The sequence below is a fragment of the Mesocricetus auratus genome, unplaced genomic scaffold (assembly GCF_017639785.1).
Source record: "Mesocricetus auratus isolate SY011 unplaced genomic scaffold, BCM_Maur_2.0 Super-Scaffold_100028, whole genome shotgun sequence".
Taxonomy (NCBI): Eukaryota; Metazoa; Chordata; class Mammalia; order Rodentia; family Cricetidae; genus Mesocricetus; species Mesocricetus auratus.
The window spans coordinates 4,611,489-4,631,591 of record NW_024429209.1 but is presented as its reverse complement, the minus strand read 5'-3'; the positions used below and the strand labels follow the sequence as shown (position 1 = coordinate 4,631,591).

General features: G+C 53.1%; 1 protein-coding gene across 3 annotated transcripts in view; it reads left to right on the top strand.

Moving 5' to 3' along the window:
• Window positions 1–19,882, top strand: part of Kiaa1755 (KIAA1755 ortholog) — a 38,251-nt gene extending 18,369 nt beyond the window's left edge. For all 3 annotated transcript variants that reach the window (XM_013122495.3, XM_040732840.1, XM_040732839.1), the window contains 9 exons: window positions 1,572–1,665; window positions 3,134–3,217; window positions 3,529–3,645; window positions 7,056–7,154; window positions 7,985–8,133; window positions 10,289–10,427; window positions 11,405–11,527; window positions 12,096–12,308; window positions 16,191–19,882. In XM_013122495.3, the coding sequence (XP_012977949.1) occupies window positions 1,572–1,665; window positions 3,134–3,217; window positions 3,529–3,645; window positions 7,056–7,154; window positions 7,985–8,133; window positions 10,289–10,427; window positions 11,405–11,527; window positions 12,096–12,308; window positions 16,191–16,892 (1,720 nt within the window). In that variant the 3' untranslated portion in view covers window positions 16,893–19,882. The remainder of the gene's footprint in view (window positions 1–1,571; window positions 1,666–3,133; window positions 3,218–3,528; window positions 3,646–7,055; window positions 7,155–7,984; window positions 8,134–10,288; window positions 10,428–11,404; window positions 11,528–12,095; window positions 12,309–16,190) is intronic.
• Window positions 19,883–20,103: the final 221 nt, after the last annotated feature.

Below are 20,103 nucleotides of genomic sequence, written 5' to 3'. Positions count from 1 at the left end.
TGGTGGGGCGCATCTGGAGGTACAGAGAGAGTAGCCATTTGGAGGCCAGACAGAGTAGCCTAACTAGCATGTTCCAGCCAATGAGAGACCCTGTTTCAGTGAGAAAGGTGGACAGGCCCCGAGGATACCCAAGGTTGTCCTCTGGTCTCAGCACTCCTACATTCAAGCACCTGTGCACACATAAACACTCAAGGATAAGCATGGGTGATGCATGGCCCAGGCTGATTCTCAGCCCCTGGCCTCTCCCACTCCTACCCCCTCAGCCTACAGTTCAGCCTTCATGGTTGGGGAGAGGCCTGTCTGGCTTCTGAGACACAGGCTCCTAGTAGGACATGCAAAAGTGGCATTTCCTTACTCTGGAGCTGTAGAATCCCAGCCAATTGGAGGTTCAGCATCTAGGGAGAGGTAAGGGGGCCATGAAGTTCCTTGGAACCTTCCTTGCCACCCTCTTCCCAGAGTTCCCTGTCCCCTGCAGGTCACAGGTCCACTGCAGGCCACCAGACGGCAGATTTTTCTGCAGGTGGAAAATGGCCACCGTCTCTGAGAAGCGGCCCTGTGGTAGACAGAGAGAGCCCTGGAACATCTCCCCATCCTCTTTGCTCTGTGACCTTGTGGCGATGACTTTCCCCCTCGGCGGCTCACCCTGCGCCCTTGAATGACCAGGGAGCCCGGGTAGGGTCACAAGCCACTGGGATGAAGGGAATACATGATGTCAGCTCCTCACACAGTCTGCTGCCTGGCTAGTCTGTGTCAGTGTCCCCACCCAGAGAGGGATCTCCCATTTGACATAGGGAAGCAGCCCCATCCACCCTCCCCACTTGGGTGATAAGAGCAGGGGGCATTCTGGGTGCAAGCGGTGTAAGTTCAAGTTCAGAATAGCTTCTGGTTGTCTGCCTTGAGGCCAGAACTCTTCATTTCCCTGTATGCGTTATAGTGATTATACGAAGCAGGGGGTTCCTGCGTCTCACTTGGTTGGTTATCTCTCGAAGTCTTCTGAACTGCTTGTCTCTGTCTTCCCAGCATCTCCCTCCCTCCTTTGAACAACTCCTTAAAGGAGAAAATAGATTCAGTTAACTTTCCTCATCTCACTGGGGAAAGATATGTCATATGACTCCACCTAGCCCAGTCATTGGCCATGGAGTTTGGGTCACTAGTGTGGGCTCTACAGCTCAGAAAACCACAGGTGGGGGTGGTGAACCCCAAACAAACTGGGAGTCCTGCCTACACAAAGAAATAGACAGGAGATTTTTTTCCATTTCATTTATTTTTCGCTTGGAACTCTGGGAAAGGAACCCAGTGAGGCTCACACACAACCTCTGAGCCACGTTCCTGACCACAAAAGGGTGGTGACTGCAGCCACGTGGTGACCATGATGATGAATCACCTGGGGCCTGTGAGGTGAAGGGGGGGGGCTGTGGATTGTGCAGGAGGAATCATGGGTGCTTCCTGGAGGAGGCATTGGTCTCCAGAGTGAAGAAGACTTCTGCTCACCTGTTTCCCTCACCTTCCCACCAGGTCCTCCTGAGCCCCAGGCTGCCTTGCAGGACCTGATTTCTGTCTTCTACCCCCAGGCTGGACGATAAAGTCAACGGGCTACTGGTGGTGATTGATGCCAGGAAAGGGCCCCTGAGTCCTGCTCTGGTCAGTGCCCTGCAGAGCACACAGGTGAGTGCCAGGTAGGGAGCCTTAGTCTAGCTGGTCTTGGGAGTCCCCAGGGGACTGTGGCATGCCCAGAGCCTGGTGGGCTTATGGCTTCGCAAAAGGTGTTGGCTGGCTCAGTATCATAAAGAGCTTTAAAAGTAGTAGCCGTGAGTGCTGGAAGGGATGCTGGTGAATGACTCCCTTCAGAAAATGCATTGTATCATGGGGCCTTTAGGTGAGAGGTAAAACTTTAGAGAGAACCGGTGCATGATGGGAGAGACAGACACGACAGGGACCTTAAAGAGAAGGGGGAAATTCCCTTTAGAACCCAGGGAAGAGCTTCATGAAGAGTGAGGAAGAAAGAGAGTGAGGGAGAAAGAGAGAGAGAGAGACAGAGAGACAGACAGAGAGAGAGAGAGAGGAGTCTCCGCAGAGACCCCCAGAACTAATCCTGCTAACAATCGCAGGAATAAGAGAAGCATCAGACCTTTAGAAGTTTGGGGTAGTGGGAAGTTCTTCATCACGCAACTTAGCTCAATACACTGTACGTGACAGAGAGCGAGGAAGAGCCAGGCACCAACTACAAAGGAAAATCAAGTCACAGACCACTTCTTAGCTATCTGACCCGGAGAGGGCTTCAGGAAGGCGTGGCCTGGTCTCTTCAGGATCTGACTTTTTAAGAGTGAGCACTGTCATAAGGGCAGCCCCTTGTTCTAAAAGCCAGGAGTTGCAGCACGCAGTGCGTCTGGCCCCATCCAAGGGCTCAGGGAGCCCCACTATCTCTACCTCTGCCCAGGTCCTCCTACAAGGCTGCCACTGTCTCTACCTCTGCACAGGTCCTCCTACAAGGCTGCCACTGTCTCTACCTCTGCACAGGTCCTCCTACAAGGCTGCCACTGTCTCTACCTCTGCACAGGTCCTCCTACAAGGCTGCCACTGTCTCTACCTCTGCACAGGTCCTCCTACAAGGCTGCCACTGTCTCTACCTCTGCACAGGTCCTCCTACAAGGCTGCCACTGTCTCGCGGCCTCATTCCACTTGGTGGCAGTATGGCTCCCAGCAGTTTGGAAATCACAGTCATCGTGGGACACCGTGGGAGAGGTCCCAGCCAAAATTTCTCAGAGAATCATTAGTGTTGATTGGCTTACATTGACTAAGCCCCATGTTCTGGGGATACATGGCTCTGGCCTTGGGCCATGTAAACCCCCTGACAGAGAACAGTCTTGACTAGCCAGTATGTACAACGGAGCAGGTGAAGGTTTGGCGTACGCTTACCTAGCTGTCTAGCGTCTGCCCTCTTGTCTTGTAGATGGGGAAACTGAGGGCTCAAGGAAGCCTTGCAGTACAGCTTGGGTTTGCTTTCTCTTGATGCTAGTGGCTCACTCTAAACACACCACACAAAGTTCCCACCCGGGGGACCCACCAGGGAGAAGGAGGAGGTGACAAGGGGGAGAAGAGACAGAGCAGCCCTGAAGAGGCTCTCTCCTTACAGGCTCTGACTCCAGCCTCCATCAGTAAGGTGCTCCTCCTGGTAGAGAAGGCCTCCATTCTCCAGCCACCTGCACTGCCCGTCCAGGTGAGTAGAGGCCTGGGCAGCAGCAGTATTGAAAAAGAACCAGGCTCCAGAAGGATGAGTTCTGCAGTCGATTGATGGTGTCTGCCTTGAACGCAGACTTGGAAGCAGCAGTATGTGTGCCCTGTATGTGCCGTTCCATAATCAGTCTGGTTCAAATGATTTCTCAAAGCTTCCAGACCAGACTTGCTGCTCAGAGCACCACTCCAGACCTTCCCAGTGGGAGATGTGGTGCTTCACAGGGATCTAAGCAGGACCTTCTACCATCTCTGGGGAGAATCTTCTGCACCCTCTGACTCTCTTTTTATCTGCAGGTGGAGGTACTGACTTCGCTGAAGGCCCTCAGAAACCATGTGGACCCTACCCAGCTGCCTGAGGCTCTGGAGGGCCCGTTCCCCTACCACCACAGCGAGTGGGTGCAGTTCTTCCAGGTGTCTACCCTAAAGCCTTCAGTCTCTAACCCTGACTTCTCCTCTTCCCTTCACTGCCTGCCCCAATGGGTCCCTCAACTCTGTCAAAAACAGCGTTCAAGAACAGACAGTCATTCAGCAAACATATACAGTGAAGGTACAGAGTAGTCCCAGTAAGGCCTTGAGCTCTGGGGCCAGCTTTCTGGGTTCCAGTCCAGCTCTGCTCTGACTTTGGGTAAGTCTCTGAGCCTTGCTTTCCTCATCAGCAAAATGGGGGATGGAGAGGGCACTCAACTTGCTTTGTTGTGGGATTCTTATGAGGATGGCACTAATGTTAGCAGAGGCTACCTGGCACACTTAGAGAGCTTTGCTGTTGCCAACTGAAAGTAAATTGACTGTGTCTGCTCCGAGGAGCCATGGGCATGTCACATATGGTAGGTTAGCATGCATCGCCTCCTATAGGGCAGGGAAGGAAACTACCCTGGCTCCGTCCCATCCTCCCCCAGCCCCACAAGCAGGTATTCTGTGCCTGGTTTAACCACGAGGGAGGGGTGGGCAGCACATGGAATAGTCTATTTTGAAGGTGCTGAACACATACCCAGGGCTCCTCCACCCAGCTGCCCAGTCTGGATCTCTCAGCTAGGGCCTGAAGGTTCCTTTTTGCACTGCAGTGTGACCGGCAGCCCACTGACTCTCCCTACAAGGTGTGACAGCTTCCAGCCAGGGTGGGGGTCAAGGTCACCCCTCCATGGAGAAACCCTGTCTCTACTGACAGTGTGATAATGGTTGTCTGCTGTTCATGTAGGATGGAGAAAGCCTGTCTCTACCGTCAGTGTGATAGTGGTTGTCTGCTGTTCATGTAGGAGACCTTGTGGGAGTGTTTACCCCCCCCCTCCATGGAGAAACCCTGTCTCTACTGACAGTGTGATAGTGGTTGTCTGCTGTTCATGGAGGAGACCTTGTGTGAGTGTTTACCCCCCCTCCATGGAGAAACCCTGTCTCTACTGACAGTGTGATAGTGGTTGTCTGCTGTTCATGGAGGAGACCTTGTGGGAGTGTTTACCCCCCCTCCATGGAGAAACCCTGTCTCTACTGACAGTGTGATAGTGGTTGTCTGCTGTTCATGGAGGAGACCTTGTGTGAGTGTTTACCCCCCCTCCATGGAGAAACCCTGTCTCTACTGACAGTGTGATAATGGTTGTCTGCTGTTCATGGAGGAGACCTTGTGTGAGTGTTTACCCCCTTCCCCCTCCATGGAGAAACCCTGTCTCTACTGACAGTGTGATAATGGTTGTCTGCTGTTCATGTAGGATGGAGAAAGCCTGTCTCTACTGACAGTGTGATAGTGGTTATCTGCTGTTCATGGAGGAGACCTTGTGGGAGTGTTTACCCCCCCCATGGAGAAACCCTGTCTCTACTGACAGTGTGATAGTGGTTGTCTGCTGTTCATGGAGGAGACCTTGTGTGAGTGTTTACCCCCCCTCCATGGAGAAACTCTGTCTCTACTGACAGTGTGATAATGGTTGTCTGCTGTTCATGTAGGATGGAGAAAGCCTGTCTCTACTGACAGTGTGATAGTGGTTGTCTGCTGTTCATGTAGGAGACCTTGTGGGAGTGTTTACCCCCCCCCATGGAGAAACCCTGTCTCTACTGACAGTGATAGTGGTTATCTGCTGTGTGATAGTGGTTATCTGCTGTTCATCTGCTGTTCATGTAGGAGACCTTGTGGGAGTGTTTTGTTCGCTTTTCCTTTTTCTTGTCAGTGACTCGGATATGGAACCCAGGGCCCTGCATGAGCTGGGCAGGTGATGTACCCAAGCTTACAGGCTTGGCACTTGTTTTTCTGAGACAGGGTTAGAAGCATAGCTCAGACCAGAGAGCTATATATTCTTTGGAGTCCAGTTGGCCTTAAACTCAAGAGCCTCCTGCCTCCTGCATCCCAAGTTCTGGGGTAACAAGCCTGCGCCCCAAGTCCTGCTGGTGTCTGGTGTTGAGTGCAGTGTAGCTGTGGAGTCAACCAACACTGGGATGAAAGTATTTAGGCTTGCAGTCCCAGTACCTGAGACATAAGGATCCAGAGTTTAAGGTCATCCTTGGCTACATAGCCAGCTCAGGGCCATCCTGGGCTACATGAGACCCTATTGTAAGAAACTAAAACAAACAAATAGACCCAGAGAAAGTGCCAGCGAGATGACTCAGTGAGTAAAAGCGTCTGTCATGCAAACCCGATGACCTGCGTTCCATCCGTGGGACCCACGTGGGACCCACGTAAAAGTGGGAGGAGAGAATGAACTCCATGAACACCCTTTGGCTCCCACACGCACTGTGGCACGCACACCTCTCTCCCAACAAAAAGTAAGCACCAAATAAACAAACAAAAGAGCCAGGCAGTGGTGGCTCGTGCTTTTAATGACAACTGTTGGGGAGGCAGAGGTAGATGGATCTCTATGAGTTCTAGGTCAGCCTGGTCTGCAAAGCAGGTTCCAGGACAGCCAGAGCTACACAGAGAAGCCCTGTCTTGGAACCCCCCAAAAAATAATCAGCAGGGTAGGGAAGGGAGGCATTGCATGCCATTGGACTACCTACAGACGTGCTTGTCTGAAAATAAACAGCTTTCAAGGCAGTGTCTACCTGGCATCAGGTAACTGAGTCATTTTCAGCCAGTTTCTAATCCCCAAGATGTGTGCATGGTTCGACAGGACACTCCCATGGCAGTGGCATGTCCTGCTCCAGGTTCCCTCTCCAGATGCCTCCCATTAACCCAGTAACCTTTGAACTTCAACTTTCAAGCTGTCCCTTCAAGTGAAATTTTACTGGGAGATCCAGAGTATAAAACTAATAGTGATCTTGAGTCTGGCATGGTCTAGGCTGTATCCTAAATCCTGTACATAAATTAATCCAGCAAACCCTCACCCCACTGTGAAATACGTTCTATTGTGATTTCCACCACTCAGAAGGAAAGTGAAGCCCAGAGACACTAAGCAACTTACCTGTGGTCTCACAGCTAGTGGATGGCTGAGCTGGGCCAAGGGTGTTTCTCCACCCCACCTCTCACCCCCATCCTGCCCCTTCTATGAGGACCCCCAGGGTCTTCGAACAGCTCAGGCCCCTCTCTCTCCTCTGGCTCTTGTCCCCACATTAAAGGGTCCCCTGACCTTGCAGCAGCAGCACTGTGGCTTGCAGACTTGGTAGGTGTTCTCAGACTGCCCCAGAGCACTGGCTCAGCTGTGGGTTGGGGTGGGCTAGAGGTGGCAGTAAAGAGGGCCGGGGGAGCTGTCTAGAGCTCCACTTTCTCCAGCTTGCCTGGCGGTTCTGGTGGAGTGTAAGTTCTAGAAGCCCTGCTTGGTGCCTTCCCATGTCCTCCTGGGGAAAGACATCTCTCCTCTTGGTCACCCAGGCTGAGTCCTGCGCTCTGGTGCCTGTCCTTGCAGAAGCTGGGCCCATTCCTCACCGACCTTCGCCAGGCCTCATCCCTGCTGCAGGCCTCCATTCAAGAGTTTGAGAAGGGTGACCCCCCTGGCGGGATGCAGGTAAGCTTGGACCACTGTGTAGGGAAGCCTCCAGCATACCTCAGCCTCTAAATACCAAGGGCACTGGGAAGGAGGCACCCAGGGTGGCCACTGTTTTTCACTTTGTCACTCAGATAATAGTTCTAGGGCGTCCACCATGTGCTCTGCACTGGGGACCCAGCCTGACAAGCCAGCTTGCCTCCGCTCTGGTGAGGCTCGTGGCGCAGAGACAGAGTGGCTATTTAAGGGTAGTTGTGAGGGACTGGGGATGAAGATCAGTAGTAGAACTCTTGCCTGGGATACAGGAGACCCTCAACTGGAAATAAAAAGAAGGAGGGTAGTTGCAAATTGTGTCAAACGCCATAAAAGGGGTAAGAGTGGGGAAGGTGAGTGGTCTTTGAAGAGATGGTGTTTAGTTGAGGCCTGAAAGAAAGAATATGTCTTTGAGCGGAAATGAGCTCCAGGCAGAGGGCCACATGTGCAAAGGCCCAGAGGCAGGGTGTAACTGGATATCTGTGGAGCAGAATAAAAAGGAAGGAGCTGGGCAGTGAAGCCCTGGGGAATTTGAAGCAGGGGATCATGGGGTATGCCCTTTGATGTCCTTTTATTGCTGCAGGGGAAGCTGGAGGGCATCAGAGAGCTCAACCAAGAGTCTAGGATGGGTATTCCCAAGAGAGGATGAAGCCCCTGAGGTTACCATGGTGATAAGAGGGTCATAGCTTCAGGAGATGTGCTAGAGATTAAAGGGCTACATCCTGGAGATGTTTGAATATCCAACTGGGAGAGTCAGGGCCCTGGAAGGCTACAGAGGAGTGGAGATTGGGCCTCAGGACAACCCCCTATGTTGGCAGGAGGCCACCAGGTGCCTGAGCAAGTCCAAGGATCTGATGGAGGCTGTGCTGAGGGATCCGGGCCTGCTGGCTCTCCAGAGGGAAGGTGGCGCTACTCTGGCCAGGTTACAGCAGGAGGCCAGCAGGTTGAACACCAACCCTGATGTCAGGTATAGACACTCAATCTCCCCTCCTTCATTTTCTGTCAGCTCAGAAGTGGGGTCACCCTGAGAAGGGAATGTATAGGGTAGGCACAGCTGGGTCACAGGCTCCTCACTCTCTGAGCCTTGGGGATAACCCCGCCATCCCCTGGCCCTGCCAGCCCCTCACCCCGCCATCCCCTCACCTCGCCAGCCCCTCACCCCACCTTTTGTTTCCTCCCTCCACGCCCATTTCCAACCCAGACTCTGGTCCAAGCCCTTCAAGACCTGTCTCATTTGTTCCTGGCAAGAGCCTGGTGCTGCCCACGCCACTCTTACTTAGCAAGAAGAAGTTGAAACTGAGCACAGGGAAATGGCAGTAAGGCCCATAGGAACCCAAGGCTGGGCAGCTGGGATGCTAACTCTACAGGTCTGTCTTTGCCATGCTCAGCCTGGGGGAAGCCAGGAGCCACAGGTGGGTGACAGACCTACCAGGATGACAGCTTCCTTGACTGAGTGAATTGGGACCTCCACAGTCTGAAAATCAGATGTCCTGCCTGTTCTAAAGTCTCAGGGAGTCTGGCACAAGTGAGGAAATTACAACCAGAGAAACTGTGCTTCATATTCAGAATTACTGAAATGATTGTACAGAATTACTTTCAGGCTGTGTGTAAAGATGTATCTGAAATGCAAATGTTCCATTGCCCATGTATATGTATATATTTGGGAAAACTCCAAAATCCGATATGCTTCTGAGCCCAAACAAGAGATACTGAGCATGTCATTGCGTTGGTCAGTAATTAGAAATATTTGCTTTAGTAAGACATGGGCATGCCTACTCAAGAGCCAAATGCAAAGTTTATACACACACTTAAGAACAATTTGTGCACTGAACCAACATGTCATCTGTGTGTACATTGTCCTAATGAATTGTAAATATTAACTCATTTAACTCCCACTTTTGTTACAATAGAGGAAGGGTCGCTGAGTATCCTGGGATCACACATCTGGAATGTGGTGGGGCCAGGAAGTAGGTAGAAACTGGCAGAACACATCACCCTGAGGTGCACCCCTAGATGCTGGGGGCGGGTCATTGCAGGTGGAGCTGAACAATGGAGGGCCCTGGTGTCTCGAGTGAGCCACCTCCTGCCCCTCTTGTTAACCCAACATGCTCCTGCCTCACCTGCTTTGCCTACTGCCTGTCTGCCTGAGATCCCTCTAGACCTTGAACTGGTGCTCCACCAGGGGGCGCTGTGGGCCTACACTCACCACAGTCCTTCCCTATTTAGTGCCTGTCAGGTCTCTGCAGCCCTCGGGACTCGCGCCTTCTTCAGGAGTCTTGGACTTTCCTCTGATGTAGGACCCGGGACAGGTGTCCCTCGGAAAGGCAGCCTTTCCTTTCATCATATTTGTGTGAAAACAGGTTCCCCAGGGCAGTTGTGGGGAGACTCCAGTTTCTCCCTTCACTGAGCACGTCCATGAGAGAAATTCCTTCACAAACCTGCTTTAGATCCCAGGCTTTGGCCACTTTAGAAATGCCTGGCAGGCAGTTGGACCCCAGGTTCAAGGTTATCCTTGGTCACATAGGAGTTTGAAGCCAGCTTGGGACACCGAGACTCTGTCAGAGACAAAAGGCCATCATGGGTTACAGTTGCCAGGTAGGGTGAGCGCCAGCCAGCCCCTGCTGCCCAGCACTCCTCTGAGTGTTTCCTATGAAGAAGGGAAGGTCCCCTGGCGTCTCAGAACACCCTAAGCAGCACTAGAAAGTTCCGCTGTCGGGGCCTCGTGCAGAAGCCTGGGATGGAATGTGGGTGCTACGCTTCTGGAAGCCCCTGTATCGACCACTTAGCTGCTAACAGCCACTCTGGGAAGTGGGTTCTGTTACTATTCCCACTTTACAGACAGGGAAACAGAGGCCCCAAAGTGGTGATGTTGCACGAGGACCCACACTGGCAGTAGCAGGACTGGGGTTCTGACTCAGATCCACACAGCTGGCTTCATACTCTGCCAAGTTCCTGCCACATCCATGGGTTCGTGGCTGAGGCCCAGAGTGGGCTAGGGATCTGCTTCAGGTCACACAGCAGGTCAGTGGCTGGCAGCCCAGCTGGAGGGCAGGCCCATGTCTGGTGAGAGCACTGCGGGGGGGGGTGTCTTTTCATCCTCCCCTCCCCCTACTCCTCTGCAGGAGCCGTCTGACAGAAGCCACAGCCCTGTACAACCTTGTGGACGACCAGCTTCATGTCCTGGTCACTGCGTCCAATCACCTCCTCGGAAGGCTGGAGCTCCGTGTCCGCCTGGGCCGCCTGGAAGCTGCCATCCACCAGGTGAAGGGGAGGCTACTGGGGGACATGGTGCTTTACAAGGGTCACTTTGTTCTGGACTTACACACAGGCTGGCAGCTCTTGGACTAGAGTATTTGTGAATATTCTTGTCTTCCAGCGTGGTCTCTTACCAGTGACATAGGAACTTGTGGGATTCCCCACCACACATGGGGAAACCGTGGCAGGCAGATGCCGCCCACTGTGGTTGCACATCTGGAGTCTGAGACTGGAGCTGGGGAAACCCCCTCACCTGGCTTTAGCACTTAAAGTCAACCCATCCCTGTCTGCCCTGGGCTGGGTCATCCCTGCTGAGCAGGTTGACCCTCAGGTTACCTGACTGTTCAAGCCTCTGTGCCCTCATTTCTAGCCTTGAGCTTTTTGAGGACAAAGTATCTTTGTTGGTATCCCCAGAGTAAGAATGCCTTATTTTCTTTGCCTGTTGATGTGATAAAAAATATTCTTACAAAAGCAACCGGAGGAAGTTTATTCTGGTTTTCAGTTCAAGAGTGCAGTCCATCACGGTGGGGGTCCAGGTGGAAGGATCGTGACTCACCCACAAACAGGAATATACAGTCCAGGATCCCAGCCAGGGAATGGCGACACCCACAGTGGGCAGGTCTCCCACTGCGATTAATAAAACCAAGACAAACCCCAGGGGATCTTGCATTCTGTGATGTTCAGGATTAGCACTAACCACCACAGGCTCTGTCTTAGGGTTTTTATTGCTGTGAAGAGCAATAAAATAAATAAATAAGGTGTGCAGCTCCTACAGAGCAATACCCAAGTTGATCTCTGGCCTTCACACCCAAATGCGCTCACATACACCCACCTGCACACATACATACATACATACATGCATACATACTTACATACGCATGTATGCACAAGCCCATGCGTGTAGACACACACAGGAAGTAGACAGTTGGCCTGGGATGGCTCCTTGGTCACCCATCACAACTGAACCACAATCTTCTGCACAGGTCAATGACTGGATGGAACGGGAAGGAAGCCAGTGTCTACAGGCACTTGCCCCTGTTGATCTATGTGCAGAGAAAGTCGAGAAAGTCCACGCCGAGTTTGAGGATTTCTTCCTGCAGGTTGCGGTATGTTCCAGGGCCCAAGATGCCAAAGGGGTCTGCTAGGTCCCAGATGCAGGGGTGGGAAAGTGCAGGGGAGCTTCCAGGGGCATCGAGGGGGACAGCCTGGACCACGGAGGCATCATCTTAGGATCTGACTCCTCCAGGAAGTACTCCAAGACCAAGTAAAGATGTCAGAACCCTGGAGGGCTTCTTAAAAGGCAGGTTCCAGGGCCCAGACATTGGCCTGCTGGGTCAGCTTGGAGTGACAGTCAAGGATGCCACATTTGTGACAGACACAGGAGGCTTTGGCCTGTCACAGCCCTCAGGGAACTCCCAGGCAGTGGAGGATGGCCTGGACACAGCAGAGGGGACTGTGGGGGATCAAAGCCTCTGACCCAGGCTTTAACATCACAGAACCTTCCAGAAGAATGTGAAGTTCCAAGGCAAAGTCCTGGACTATTGGGCATGTTAGCCTTTGAGCATGGGATGAGCTTTGTAGATAGGGAAACTGAGGCTCAGAAGGCCATGGCGGCTCCTGACTGCTGGGCGGATCCTCGGGCAGGAGCTGAGTGGATGCCCTTTTCCTTCTCAGGCCCAGTACCGCCAGGGCCTGGAACTGTGCAAGCAGGCAGCGCAGCTGGGCGCTGCAGAGGAAGGGGCCGGTGACACGGGGTCCCCAGACCTGGCAGCCTTCGCCTCCACCCAGCAGGCCTTTCAAGCCAGGCTGACACACTTCTACATGGCGGCCGAGAGGCAGCGCACTGACCTGGAGACCCTGCTCCACCTCCACCGCTTCAGAAGGAAGGTGAGCAAGCCTGGTGACCCATCAGAACAAGCCCACACCCTCCCGCTGGGGCGGCACATGAGATCCATTCCCACGGTGGCCAGGGGGGACAGGAAGCTCACTTGGAGCCGGTGTGGCCTGCCCTGGGATGTGCCTGGGTCCTCCCTCCTCCAAAGAGAGGCTGAGGGGCAGCAGGCTCCCTTATCCAAGTAGGCAGGGTGAAGATGAGGCAGAAGTGGTGAAGCCTGCCTGAGTGCGGACCCTGCGTGTGAACACTTCATACTTGCCTGTTTCTGGGTGAATCCGGCCCACCTGCATTGTGCCCATTTTACAGAGTAGAAAACTGAGACCCAGAAGGGGTAAGCTACTCAGGCAGGATTAAATAGTCATCGAGTAGGATTTGACTTCAAGGCTTCACCTCCTAAATCCATATAACCCAGCCCCCACTTTTCTAATGGAAAAACGGAGGCCTATGGACAAGAAAGAAGGCAAGACGAGCTGGATCCCGCCTAGGCAGGAAGGCATATGACTGCTCTGTGCCCTCGGCTGCCCCGTGGACTTGCCATGAAGGACAGACATGGGAGGAGCTTGACCCCACCCCCAGCTGTTGGATGTCTGGGCATGAAGGGACAGCTGGGGACATAGGATGCTTCAGAGGGCGGTGGAGGGAGCCAGACCACTCACAAATGCCTGGGGACACGGAGGACAGGGCTTCTCTGTCTCCTTGGGTCAGGGACAAGGCAGGCAGAGGTCAGCAGTGGCAGCCAAAGGACACCCTGCTCCTTCCTCTCCATCGAGAGCACAGGAGGACAGAGTCCAGGATTCAGGACAGGGGCCACACGTGCCCATGTGGGCTGTGTGACCTCAGCAGCTGTCCTCACTTCTCTGAACATCAGCCCCTGTTGATCGTAACAATGGCTGAAGCTAGCGTAGGGTCTGTAGCATGAAAAATAAAAGACCCAGAGCCTGATATTGGGGCTCAACCTGAAGATCAGGGAAGGAAAGCCGCCGAGCTCCCAGAGAGTCGTTACCTCTAACAGGGCTGGGGCGTTCCTGTTCTCCACGTGGCTGGGGAATGAATGCCTGATTCTAAGACCTTGTTCCTGTCTCATATACCTCCCTAAACTAAAGGTGTGAGCTCTAATTCTCTTTTAGACCAGTTCACTCTAGTGTATCCCTGAGTGGCCTTGAACTCACAGAGATCCATCTGCCTTTATCTCCTGGATCCTGGGATTAAAGGTGTGTGCCACCACCTACTCTATAACTTGTCCATGACTTTTTTTTCTGAATCCTCAGGTAAGCTTTAATAAATCAAAAATAATATATCACCGCAAGGCTCTCTGGTGCCAGGCTGTGTTCTAATCACTTCACTGTCATGCCGATCCTGTGCTGAGGTTCAATGACTCACCCAAAGTCACAGAGTTGGCAGATGGCAGCACTGTAATTCAAACTCAGACCTTTGGCTTGAATGTGCTCCCAGCCAGGCGGTAGGAGAAGCAGATTTGGGCTGCAGAAATGGCTCAGTGGTTATGAGCACTGCTCTTCCAGAGGTCCCAGGTTTGATTCCTAGCACCCACACAAAGGCTCACAGCAGGCCATAACTCCTGTTCCAGGGAATCCAATATATGCTTCTGGCTTCCTCGGGCACTAGGCATTCATGTGATGTACAGACAGGCATGCACCCAGGCAAAACCCTCATGCATGGAAAATAAAATAAAATTTTTAAAGAGAGGAAAGATTAAATTTGAGGGCCCCCCCAGAGCAATGCACCTAGCATCAAGGCCATTTGGAAGCTTCTCTTTGCTCAGTGATGGCTGCCCACTTCCTCCCTGCAGCCTTCCCGGAATTAACCCAACTCCTAGCATCGAGGCCTTTGCACCTGCTTTCCCACTGCCGGGAAAGCTGCTCCTTGGCCAGAAAAGCCAAGGCCTGCCGTGGGCACTACACCTGCCACGCCCTAGCTTCACAGTGCCCCTCGGGATCTGAAATGATCCTCTGCTCATCACTTGCTTCTCTCTGGTGTGCCCTCTGGGTTGTGAGCTCCCTGAGGTGTCGGGGCACGCTTGGTGTCCTAGCCTGAGACGTAAAAAGGGAGACAGAGAGAAGAGGTCAGGCTGGGCCTGGGGCAAGGTACATTCCTCCTAAGTAGAAGAGCACCATGGAAGGGAGCAGGCCTGACCGTCCCTTGCCCACCTTGGGCAGTTTGATCGGGGCTGGATACTGCTGCCCTGACCATTCCTCTCTGTGAGGAGGAGTTAGAGATGGTGTCTGGGTCACTGGCCATGACTGCCAGGCTTGGCTGGGAAGATGGGGACTCAGACGGGACTCTGCCCAGGTGGGGCGCCCGAGTGCTGTACGCTCTGCCCTAAATAATCCTAACTCGATTGGCTGCTAAGGGAGATTTATGGTGCTGTGGGTTCTGAGTGCTACTGTGAATATGAAGCCATTTATCTAAAGACAAGCTCCCTTAATCCACGGAAAGATACCTCCTCGCAGCAAACGGCCCTGCTGTCCCCTGGCCAATGCTTGCTCCCAGCCCTGAATTAATGGAGAGAGATTATTCTTTGCATCAGCTGCTGTAGCGTACAGTGGGGGTGGCAGGGAGTGGGACAGGCAGAGTCACAGGATGGGCAGAGGCCCAGCCGGTGTATGGGCTGTGGGGCCTGCTGGGATGACTGCCTACCCCTGCCTGAGCCAGCTTTTCTTTGGGCACAAGAAGGCAGGTTGGATCCAGGATAGGATTCCACCCCCCACACACACCTCACTGTGTGACTTGGGACAAGTGATTTCATTGTGTCTCAGTTTCTCCCTTTGTGAAATGGGCTACTAATCCAGCTCATAGGAGTGACCGGGGACACTCGTGGAGCCAGGCAGGCAGATGACACTCTGGGATGTATTAACAACACTCCTCCCTCAGTGCCTCAGCTCCCCCACCCCGTCAACCCACCCCAGGCTGGGAATTAAACCTAAGGCCTCAAACACTCCGCCACTCTGCCACCAAGTCACACCCCTAGCCTTGTGACTTTCTGAGACAGGGTCTCCTTAAATTGCCCAGGCTAGATATGAACTCACTCTGTAGCCCAGCAAGACTTTGAATGAGTCATCATCCAGCCGTGAACTTTGGAGCGGCCAGAATGACAGACAAGTTTATACTAACAGGCCTAGCTACACTCTGTGTGTGTGTGTGTGTGTGTGAGAGAGAGAGAGAGAGAGAGAGAGAGAGAGAGAGACAGAGAGAGAGAGACAGAGAGAGAGACACACAGAGAGAGAGAGACAGAGAGAGACAGAGAGACAGAGAGAGACAGAGACAGAGAGTCAGAGAGAGACGTGCTATAGAGGTCAAAGGACAACCTCAGGTATCAGTTCTCACACCACCTTTTTTGAAAGTCTCTTGTCATTTGTCACAGCATGCCACGCTAGTTGACCCTGGAGCTTGCAGAGGCTGCCTTGTTTCTGCCTCCTGTTCCACACCAGGAGCACGGGGATTACAGTTGCAAGCTCCCCTGTGCAGCTTTTACGCGGGTGCTGGGGATTTGAACTCAGGTCCTCATGCTTGTGTTGCAAGCACACTATCCACTGAGCTCTCTCACCATCCCGGTTCTCGGTTTTGAAGAGGATTTTCGAGTAATTTCTCCAGCTCTTGTTTTATCATATGTCCTGCTGGCCTGTGTGTCTGTTTGAAGGGGCCTGAAGAGCCTGGGGGTACTAGAGGCTATCTGAAGGTGGCAGGGGTATGGATCCCAAAAGAAAGAGGATAATGGTGATGACAGTCACAGGAGATCATTGTTGCCCTCCAGGCTGGGCACCTAATAGTTCAGTCAGCCGAGCTGACGCAAATGCTCTGACTCACAGTCTCATCCTGTCTTCACGAGTCCCCACCTCCCTTTCTCTTTCCGTCCCTAGATGTCCCGGTTCCACGTGGACTGTCAGGAACTGCTGACCCAGCTCAGGCTGGGCAAGATGCCGAGGAGCAGCCCTGGGGACCAGCTCCACCTCCGCCTCCACTGTTACCTGAAGCGCCTGGCATCTGAGTTCCAGACGGAGAAGCTGCTGGCCATGAAGCTCCAGGTGGCCTCCCTGAGCTGGGCCGGCCTGGGCCAGGAGTTGTGGGAAGAGGCCCAGGAGCGACACCAGGAGATCCAGGGCTTGCTGGTGAAGGCACTAGCCTACTGCCCTTGCCCAGAGGTCACTGCTGCCCACTCGGTACACACAGATGGAAACAGGCCAGCGGCTAAGGGCCAGGGTCTGCCTAGAGAAGTGGCTTCCAAATGGGACAGGTCCCTACAGGACTCTCTGGCTGCAGATCATGTGTCAAAATCCCACTGGTCTCCCCATGTCTTCCAAGGGGAGCAGAGCAGAAACGTGTGGACAGGCCTGCCACCCCAGGAAGCTAGCCAGACTGTGGACACTGAGGAAGGCAGAGGAACCCCAAAGCCCCCCGAGCCCACGCTGGAACGGCTCCTTGCCTCTCTCTTTTCCTGGCATCATCTTTCCAGACAGAGCAAGACCTCCCACCCAACTGGGGGCAGTTTTTCCTCTGAGGGGACAGACTCACAGACATCCCTGGAGGATTCACCCTGCACAAGCCCGCCTGCGTCCCTCTAACTGGATCTGAACCATCATATCAGCTCTGGGGACTGGAATAGGACCAAGAGAGGGGATCTGCTGAGCCCATAGCACCCTATCAGACATGGCCAGGGAGCAGAGTGAGGAGGCCCACCTTCTGGCTCCAGAAAACTCCAAGATGATGGATTCTAACCCTCACAGATAGTGCTGGTGGGAGTTAGAATCCAGACTCAATCGGAGGCATTGGGCTGTGACAGCAGAGTCTCATATGGCAAGGCTGACTGGGGCCACCTTGGCAAAGTCTTACCCATTCTACGACTTGGGTTTCACAAGGGTAACAACGTAGTGGGAGGAGCCTCTTGTCTTGAGCCCCAGAGTAACAAACCCTGAGACAAGGACTTTGTGACTTAGCACAGGAGCCACTGGGGGAGAGTGGTAAGCAGGGGGAGGGAGGTAATCAGGGGGAGGGAATGAAAGGCTTTTGTCCTGCAAGCTCCATCCTGCTGAGATCTGCTAGGAGACAGCAGGGGACTGCCTCAGGCCTCTGAGACGCCCATCTGAGAGGGGAGGCAGACCTCACCTCCTACTCCCTGGAGCTGACCCTGGCGGACCAGGACAGGAACATGGCGGAGGAAGAAACTGCTTGGTGCAGAGTTCTCCCTGGGACTGGGCTCCCATCCCAGACTCAAGGAACTGCATGGACTCTTGTCCTTGCTCTCCACAGACACCTCCTGTTCCCATGCTTCATCACAGTGTCCCACATTCAGTGTCAACCCCCAGTGTCATCAGGGACAACCGTGGAGGGGAGTGGTCTTTGAAAGCTGGTGGGAGGGTGGATACAGTGACTGTTAGATCTATAGCACCTAGCTTTTTATAGGGTGAGTGTGGCGCCCCTAGTGTCACCTCTGAGCACTGACATGTTGAAAGCATTCACAAGGCTCTCAGTCTTGACTAACCAAGATGGCCTCCTGGCAGCCCTGCCTAAGTTTTTCAGGCCCTGGGAGGAGGATGAAACACCCGCCCCACCCCCACCACCGAGGCCATGTCAGGGAGGAAAGAGGCCTGAACCACTCTCGGGAGAATGAGGTGCCACAAGAGACGTATCAGCCCCAAACAGCTTCAAGAATCTTCTCTGAGATTCAGGATCTCTCCAGGCAGGATTTCTGCCTGCTGCAGAGCCACCAGTGAAGGTGGCTGTAAGGAAGCCTGCCCAGGGAATGACATCCTCTCCACAGCACACACTAAAACCGGGCTGTAGGCCTGGGGAAGGCTGGAGACTGTGCTGGGGCCACCTGCTCAGGTGTTTTCTAGAGCATTGTGGTCCATTCTGCTGCTATCAGAGATTGCCACAGGCTATGTGACTTGCAAACAGTGAGAGTTTATTGGACTCACAGTTCTAGAGTCTGGGGAGCACAAGGTCCAGGGCTGCCTCTGGTGAGGACCTTCTTGCGTGCAAAAGCAGGGGAAGGGGCAAACACACCCTTAAAAGAGGACTGCTCCCACATTCATCTCACAGGAGGACAGGGGGCACCCTCAGGACTGGCTACTTCCATCTAAGTTCCCAGTGCGTGAATTTCAGGGGACACTTGAGACCTAGCATGGGTCCCTTGGGAAGTTCCCAGGGCGCCAGGTCCCAGGCAGCTCAGACTTTGCATTCCTCTCCTAGGCCTTGTATCCAGAAGGCTGAGGATGCTTGAGGAATTTGATCAGCCATCTCCATCCAAGCTTGTCACCTCAGAGGGGGGCCTAAGGCTCTTAAGCTGTTGTTGCTATAGAAACAGCATCCAGTCAGTGGAGATCACAGGCGAGGAGCAGGAAACCTGGGGAGCAAGAAGGAAAGCTGACTATAGCAGGACCCACAACCACGGCTGGGAATGAGGAAGGGGAAGAAGGGATGGGTGAGCCAAGAATCTTTAGGGAGGAGGGGACCCCAAGATCTTGCACATTCTCCTGTTTGCAAAAAAGAAATCTACCCCACCTATTGACCTGCTCATGGCAGTTTCTAGGGAGAAAAGGTGCAGAAACAGAATATACATAAATGACTGCATTCAAAAATGAGGAGGGGCTGGAGAGATGGCTCAGTGGGTGACACCTGAGCTCAGATTCCAGCACCCATGTAAAAGCTTGGTGTGGCGGTACACGCCTGTACCCTGGAGCAAGGGGCTTGAGACAAGCAGGTCCCTGGGGTTCACTCAGCCAGCCTAGCTAAATCGCTGCGCTCCAGGTTCAGTGAGCATTCTCTATCAAAAAGTGAGGTGGAGAGAAAAGCCGCTATTGTCATGTCTGGCCTCCACATGTACAGGTGATGGCTCCCAAATGCACATAAACATACATGCAAAAACTTAAGATAGAGGAGGAGGAATCTGCTGGTGTTTCAATTGCATCCAGCTTTGTGATGAGAAAAAGAAAAAGAAAAAAAACCCTCTGCAAGGCTTTCTGACCACATCCAACAGCACCGTGGAGTTGGCATTAACTTGCCATCCTTTTCCTGAGGAGGAAGCCAAGGCTTCTAGTGGCATGGGGATGTCTTGTTCAATACAACAAGTGACAGAGTAGGACCTTGCCTGTGACACTGATGCCTTGGCCACCTGTAGGAAAGCTGGGGCTGATTGCTGGGTCTCAGTGATTATGGATTTGTGTCCTTTGTATTTCTGCTGTCCCTGGCCATTGCCGTGTGTCGGGGGCCATGGATGGGCTGGGCTTGGTTGTCTGGGTGGCACTTACACCAGGACTTCTGTTACAACATGAGCATGGCTAGAGAATAATTAATGATGAAACCTGGAGTTGACTGACCAGGAAGCATCAGTCACAAGCTGTGTGTCCTTGACCAAAAGAAGTACCTAGCTCTGTCTCTTGGTTTCCTTACCTATAGAATGAAAACTGCAAGACCTCAGAGGCATGTGTTACCTAAGTTGGCTTGTGAGAATTCCTCAGATAGCCACTGGAACATAGTAACCTCTCACCAAATGACTGGAAAATAGTAACTGCTCACTCAATACAAGTATCAAGACTCAGACTTTGGCACCAGACCCACCAGACCCTGCTTTTGTTACCTGGAATACCCAGGAAGAAATCTCTCCAGAGCCCTAGAAAAGTTCCCTACTGACTTCCAAACTCTGTCACTTTAAATCATACAACTTCCCATGTTTTCTGAATCCCCAGTTCTCTTGAAGGTCACAGGGACCTAATTTATTGGCAAGGTGGGAAGAAGGCAAGGAGCTGCCATGTATGGGAAATTGCCTGGTGACTG